Here is a 7,866-nt window from a genome sequence, read left to right on the forward strand (position 1 = left end):
ACTCACTTTAACACCTGCATGAGTATTTCTGATGGCAGAGATCTGATTGGGGTAATTTTAGGACTTAGAGAGGGGAAGCACTGAAAATCTTTGGAGATGTTTGCTTTTGCTCAAACATGAGGTCAGGCTGCCTTTCTGTGCCTGCTACAAAATGGGGCAATGTACCTTTCTCAAGGGCTTGGAGTCCCACAATGGAAAAATCCTTAGTAGCTGTAAGGGTTTGGTCCAGCTCCATCTCATTAAAAGCACTCAGAGGAATTCTGTTGCTTTGCTAGTCTAGTTCTCCATCCTTTCTGCTTGTGAGCCATGAGATGAGGGCAGTCCCACAAAGAAAGGAAGAGGCCATTCACCCAAACATCCATCAGTAGCTATTAGATTAGAGGAAGATTTTTCCCACCACAGCCCAAGAGGCAGCTTTTCCACAGCTTGTCAGGGAGGAAATCTTCAGGATTAATTAAATTGGCTGGGGCTTCTTTCATGTAGTTGTTTAGATTTTGAGTTCAGATAGGGCAGTGACGGACTGGGAAAAGACACAAGCTCTAATGCAGCTCCTCCTCTGCATATTCAGTTTGGGAAAGAAATGTTACCTGTTGTTTTTTAGCAGGTAAAAAATCTGGAGTTTATTTCACTGCACATGGGGCTCAGTGGAAGAGGTGACCATACAAGCCAGGACATTGCACATGCTGATGATTTTAACTCGTGTGCATGGACAGTACTCATAGTGGATCCCTTTCTATTAGTCTGTAACCTACATCCCTCCGTGGCATTGTGAGGATGACGAACATCTGAATGCACTTGGAGTTGCTGATTTCACTGAGGCAGGACAGGAAAAATAAGATGAATATCAGGTGTTTGTGATAAAGAATCTGAAACTGAAGAAAAATCTCCCAGAGGAGGCAAACTACTAACGAGATGCAAAATCAGAGCAAAGAGCCAGTGCCACAGAATTACAATGAGAAGACAAATGCATATGCAATTCAAAACAGTCTAATGCATGCTAAGGGATGGGGTGGGTGATTTTGTCTTCTCCCCTTGTTCATCTATCTGTCTGAACACAGATACACAAGATCACACTGCACTCAATGGGCAACAAAGTCCTTATTCCTTGGCTTCCGCAGCGCTCTTCTTGATAGCATCTGCAAAGAGAAAGCTGGGAGCAGATCCAGGCATCTGCTCATTTCAGTTTGTTTTTGCAATTAAACAGTGAAACAAACAACTGGAGGAGTTCAGATGGCGAGAATTTTAGGAAATTATTAGAAAACGGGCCAGGGTTTTGCATCTTTCCCATGCATCTTTCTCTGGTGCCAGACTTCGCAGATCCACTACCTTCAGCCAGTCTTGGGGTCAGCTTTTCCTGTTTTTCACTGTTGGCACAAAATGTAAAAAGACAAGACTGTCCCCCAGGAGTCTGTAGGCTCAGTCAGACCCAGACAAAATGCTGTGAACATGTGCCACCGCAGCTCAGTGCGGGGTGAGGTAATCTGGTCACTCCTGAAACACAAGATGTTCCAACATCTGGTTGCTGCTGGGGATGGCCTGATGGCAGAAGTAGACAGAAGTTACCATTGTTCCTATTTGCCCAGTAGTTCTTTGGGACATTACAGGTGGCCTGAGCCCAGGCTTCAGGATTTCAGTCCTGCAGTATACTCTGTCACTGGGTTTCATCGCAGAAGGACTTTATGTTTGAGCACCAGACATTCCAATGGACAATTCAACTCCTTGGACTTGATTGAGTGGCTACCTAAACAAATTGCCATTTGATTAGAAATAGCCTTTCAAGTTCAAGGATATTGAAAACCAGCTTTTTCTTTCACTTCTACAGATTAGGTAAGAGGCAAGAGGAAACTAGAGCAATTCCCAGACTCCAGGCCAACAAACCCAAGCTTCGTCATGATGGCAAAATCACTTCTCCAAGAATTTCCACAGGAAATTTCATACCTGGTCTTCTAAATTCTCAGTCCTAATCTCTGCTTTTGCTCAACAAATGTTCTGCTTCACATTCACCTGGCCTGAATGAACCATACAGAATATCCACCACCGGGCTGTAGCACCCCATGAGGACTCTTGACCTTGAATATTTACTATTGACCAATCACTGATGAGACACATTTGCTGTATCCAGGAAATGCAGAGAGACTTGGGAATCTCTTCTCCTAAATCTCAGTTCCCCAGTTCTCTATCCTAGAGTGCTGGAAGCCTTCTGCTTTTGTCAGGGGGCGTGGAGGAGTTTGAGAGCTGGAGAGTTACAGTTAGCAGGGATCTGTAGTTCATTAGCCCGACAAATAAGCTTCTGGTGGCCAGGCAGGAAAAGGCTTTGGCACTCATCGGGCAGGCTCAGAGCTGCTGTGATGTTTTTCTGGACATAGTCAGAACTGTTCCCTGCGAAACATTTGCTTTTGGCCAGCAGGAACTCTCAGGAGGATCCACTTTTGTCCTAGGTAACTTTCTCCCCTGCTTTGTCCATGGCCACCAATGGCTTGAAGCACCTCACAGGTGAAGGAACACTTTTGGTCCATCCTCCTGATCCCCCTAAGCAGCAAAAATGATCAGTGCAAGAAAAAAGCCAGCTGCCAGAGGATGGGGTGTGCTTGGGGAGCTGGACATCCAGACTTCCCCAGCAATTCAAGTCTTCCACTCTGAGACATACAACCAGGCACCCTGAAGTTCTATGAGCGCTGGGATTTGTGTTTGTAGCTCCTTGTTTCCTAGTACTTCCACACTTGGCTCATTGGTAGCAGAGATTTCAAACCCTCATAAATCAAGTCTTTCAGCATCATTCTCTGCTGATTCAAGCTGATTTTTTTAACCTCAAACCCCTGCCCAGCCACTTTGAAGTATTCCAGACATTTTGCAACCATTTATTTTTATTTAAACCAGCCAAGTCTCTGTATATATGTGACTCTCTTTTTAAAAAAATCTTTTTAATATACAAATCAGTTTAAAATAGTGTATAAGTCAGGAATGATTTGCAAATTAAACTGTCAAACCCTGGCAGGAGTAGTGGCTGACGCCCTTAGCTTGAAATCTCCCGTCTGCTGTTGCTGTGAGTGCAGATCTCTATAAGATGCCACACAATCTGCTTCTGCTTTCCTGGAAGATTCAGCCAGCCTTTGATTTCGGGAAAGTCTTACAGTCTGAAAATGCTGCTGCATGTGACTCTCTAATGGGATCACCTGCCCAGGGGAAGGATATGATATTTTAGGAGACAGATGCTGGGGCTATGGTTGTGCAAAGTTCTTCTGGCCTTAAAACCACTTTTGCACAGGGAAGAGGAAGAGAAACATGAAGTGAGGATTGTGTGTCTTTTTCAAAACATGCATCTGGCGCCACTGGAAGACAGTAATTATAAATTCAGATGTTTTCCTTGCAATTATTGGTAATCCCATATTGGCAAATGGGGATCTACTCCTTGGGATGTCCAAACATGTTGGTTGAAATGTTCTTAGGTGACAAGATTCTGAGCCCTAAGGAATTCTGACTCTTTCTTTTCTTCCAGATCGCTGTCAGTCAGCAACCATGCCGACCTCCTCCACCCAACTGCTGGCCCTTGACTCCATCAACTCCACCCATCAACCCAACATCAGCATCTACTTGTTCTCCAAGTTCATCCACGAAGACAAAGAACTGTCCACAGAATTTTACAACCTGTGGATTGTCCTGATGGTAGTCAATGCCATCATTTTCCTCGTGGGTGTTGTGCTGAACAGCTTGGCATTGTACGTCTTCTGCTTCCGTACCAAGACAAAAACCACCTCTGTTATTTACACCATAAACTTGATTGTTACTGATCTCTTGGTAGGCTTTTCCTTGCCTGTCCGGATCATCATGTTCTACAGCGCAGGGGACTGCCAGCACTGCTCCTTGATTCATATCTTCGGCTACTTTGTCAACATGTACTGCAGCATCCTCTTCCTGACGTGCATCTGTGTCGACCGATACCTGGCCATCGTACAGGTGGAAGCCTCACGGAAATGGAGGAACCCCACCTGTGCCAAGGGAATCTGCGTCTTCATCTGGATCTTTGCCACAGTGGTGACTTTCTCCATCCTGACCATGGCAATAAAGTTTGCTGAGTGCTGCCTCTCCAAGATTCTGGTCCTGATGGTCTGCGAGTACTTCTTCCCCCTCATCATAATCATCTTCTTCACCACAAGGATTATGTGTGCCCTGTCCAAGCCCAGCCTCATGCACCAGAGCCGGGAGAGGAGGATGAGGGCTGTGCAGCTCCTGATCACCGTCCTCATCATCTTCATGATCTGCTTCACTCCTTTCCACGTGCGGCAGGTCGCAATCTCCATCAACCCAGACATGCCCCATAATGTCAGCATCCTCGTCTACCATGTGACAGTGACCCTGAGTAGCCTCAACAGCTGCATGGACCCCATTGTCTACTGCTTTGTCACCAACAACTTCCAGTCAACCATGAAAAACATCTTCAGGAAAGCTGAGCCAGAGCAAACCAACGTGGATATCCTGGGCATGAACAAGAACTCCAAGGGCTCCAATGCAATCATCGCCTTCTCAAACACAATAGGGAGCCCTGTGAGCTTGCCATCACCAAGTGCTGTCCAGATATAAACAACATCTGGTGGGACATGCTGCAGTAAACCAGTGCCATGATGCTGGAATATTACTAGGATGCACGATACTATTGTCTTTGAACTCTTTGTTTTTTAGGCTGAGGTTCAGACTAACAGTGGTGGAATTTGTTCCTCAAGAACATTGTGGTCTGTTTGGAGAATGGAACCTACAGTGCTGTTAGTACCAATATAAAGAGAGTCTATTAATGACTGTTCCCAACAGGGAAGGTTTCTTTGTATTTTAATACAGACATTTTGCTAGCAACAAATTCTTTACTGTGGTTTTCTTTTCATGTTTGACATCGTAATGCAGGACTTCTAGGATTACTTAGAAAACAGGATATCTCTGGTTTGTAATGAAAGATTTTTGTGCCTTGGGCATGTGCTTAAGAATAAACAGTTAGAGAGATGTTTCCAGAGCTATCTGCTGCAAAGATTTTAGATGCCAATGGAATTGGAAAGAAAGTATTTTAACCCACATGTCACTAGTAACTACTCATTTGTTCCTGAAAAAGTCTGAACCTTCTCAGGGATGGGGAGATGAAGTCAAGGTGTAAAGTCTCCTCTCACTGTTTCAGCTATAAGAAAAACATATGTGTGAGTGTATATGTTTTCATACACACTACTTGGGCTTGGGTAGAGGTTAAGGATATGTCCCACCTGTATTTGGACACTAAATCTCCTAAACTACTGACAAGCTTACAAAAATCTGTGAAAATTAATATGCTTCCCAGCAAACTCTGCTGTTCTGCTCTCTCTCTCTCCCCGAAGAACAGCCAAGATGAAACCCAGAACCAGACTATGATGCTGTACTAGTCTGGTTTGGTTTTTCTTCCAGGTATGTTGTAAAATCAAGGCTTGCTGTCCTAATTCCCACTATCGGTCTGTCCAATCAGTCACTTAAATGCTGGTACTTCCAAGCATGGAAAAAGATCCATCTCAAGTATATAGGCTGAAATTCACTCCTGTACAAAGTCACTAGGATGATCTAAGAGCCATGTTTAAAAGGTGTGTGAAGGTAAGGATGACCCAAAACTCTGTCCACAGTGGTGGGTAAATGTTTTAGATGACATTGTACCAATGAAACAACACAAATACAAAAAAGTTATCCTGGGAAAACAGCAAAACCTGCAGCATGAACATGAATAACAGTTGATGTTGCTCCAAGTCTCCCCACTCCCATGTCTATGGACACTTCAACTGGAAGACTACTAAGAGTTCATCAAACCTGGCTTTTCCTGGTACTCTCTGGTACCATTCAGAACAGCAGGCATTGGTCCAAGCTAGGGCACCCTAGAATACTCTGCTTCCCTGGAATCTGACCATGGGACACTCATCTCCATTTCACAGGAACACAACACAACCAATGCCTCAAACTGCCTCTTGCAGTGGGGTTTGCAAGAGTTTGCCACTTGCAACACATATATATGTTTCACCCAAACTGTTTCCCCAACCAATCAATATCAGTGGATATTCCAGTTCCTGTTCCAGACAGTGGGGTCCGTGGGGAGTGATTCAGCTCACAGAATCAGAGACCTCCCAGCTGAGTGATGCCTTCAGCTGTAGCTGGTCCATTAACTCAGGCTCTTGATTGCCCTGGGACACAGTAGTTGCCATTGCCAGGACTGTGACCTCCTTCCCCAGCACTTAGCTGACTCAGTGCCCTTCTGCTGGGATCTCTACTCTTTTGTAGATGTGGTGATGAGGGACATCAACACTGTGGCACAATCCCATGGGAGGTAAGACTGTTGTTCTGGTCATTGTTTCCCATTCTAGACATGGTCATGAACATGGTGAGCTTTCCCAGGACCTAACTGTACTGTTGTTTCCTTATACCTCATCTATTTCCTTAATCCTCTGACATAAGCACCTCACAGCCAACACTTCTGTTAAATGATTCATCAGCACACACAGACCAGGCTCTGCCTTCTCAGCCAGACTGATCGCTTCACATTTCTGACACGATTTTCTGCCAACGCCTCATTTGGAGAAAATAACGTTATGCCTCAGAGGTCTGCACTTCCCTGCAAACCCCCAAAATCTCATGCCCACCAACCCACCACATAGTCTTAGACCTTTCCATGCCTCCTAAGCTGTTTGTAATGAAAAAGTGTGTCACATAAACAGAGCTGTTAACAGCACTACCTTTTGCCAAGGCTACTCAGAGAAACAGGAGGTTGTTGTTCCAACAACCCACAGATTCACACCTCCCATTCTCTTGCTATCAACAGTATTTTTGCCATATACAGCAAAGTCTTAACATTTTATTCAGTGCAGTTGTTCATTTGAGGTCAGTATAAAAATCTCTAAGATGATTTGCTCAGATTTTTTAAGTTCCTAAACAGCATCTCAGTCTAAGCTCTGTCTTTCTGCGGTAAACTTCACCTATGGTAGTCTGAACTCCCTTTACTGCCAGTGTATTATTCAGTCCCCATAATAACCACCCAAGACTGGATAATTCTCCTTATTTTGTAGTGCCTATTGTCTTATCCAGAGCTTTCAGTGGTCCTTTTTCATTTTATACCAGCTCCAAATCAGGGTCCCTTATCAGACACAGTCTCCAAAAATTGGAAAGAGACCAAATCCTTCACTAACTAACCTACTTTTTGTGACTTCTTGTGCTTTCTGTTCAATCTTTACTGCTTACACATCTTGCTTTTCCTCAGGGTGCAGCACTTGCTAAACTCTGTCCTGTTTAAAGTCACCCATTTGTGCTCAGGGCACAAAGCTGAAACTCAGAACTGAAAACTCATCTGCCATCAGAAATACTCCCCCAAAAGGCAGAGTTTTGAATGGGCACCTTCCACCTGCCAGTTCTCTTTGCTGCTGAAGCATCCCTCAGTTCTATGTGTTTCTGGAGACTGGGGCAAAGTCTCTTACCCCTCGACCTGCACCGTCCCTCCACTCAGGGTATCTCCTTGGGTTGCCTCTTAGCGATCTCCAACACGGATTGCAATAGTCCTGTTCCCGCCCCAACCTGCCCTTTCTCCAATGAGCACAGCCACAGATGACACCACAGGGAAGTCTCCAAGGGCAAGGTGAGAGATTCCATGCATCATTAAATACATGCAGAGACTGCTAAGGCAAAGCATACACAAGCCAGCTGTTGCAGGGTAGTCTCTTATGCAGAGTATTTAAAGATTTAGACACTGAATTCCCAATGATTTCAAATTAAATCCGGCACTTAACAACCTTTGAGGATCTGTATCATTCCCCAGAGGCTGAAATAGTAATCAGGATGGATGGGCATTGCATGTCATACTGCCACCACCAAGCCTGTAGTAGA

The 7,866-nt window shown here is 44.7% G+C and overlaps 1 protein-coding gene across 1 annotated transcript; it reads left to right on the plus strand.

Moving 5' to 3' along the window:
• Window positions 1-3,516: 3,516 nt before the first annotated feature.
• Window positions 3,517-4,611, plus strand: GPR20 (G protein-coupled receptor 20). The gene has a single exon (XM_018075602.2). It carries the CDS (start codon window positions 3,517-3,519, stop codon window positions 4,576-4,578), a length of 1,062 nt encoding a protein of 353 aa, XP_017931091.1. The 3' UTR covers window positions 4,579-4,611.
• Window positions 4,612-7,866: the final 3,255 nt, after the last annotated feature.

The sequence above is a fragment of the Manacus vitellinus genome, unplaced genomic scaffold (genome assembly GCF_001715985.3).
Source record: "Manacus vitellinus isolate BGI_N305 unplaced genomic scaffold, ASM171598v3 scaffold_1_pilon, whole genome shotgun sequence".
Classification (NCBI taxonomy): Eukaryota; Metazoa; Chordata; class Aves; order Passeriformes; family Pipridae; genus Manacus; species Manacus vitellinus.

Bases quoted from the DNA above. Each gene is read 5' to 3' on its own strand.
- GPR20 (XM_018075602.2), top strand. From the start codon at position 3,517: ATGCCGACCTCCTCCACCCAACTGCTGGCCCTTGACTCCATCAACTCC.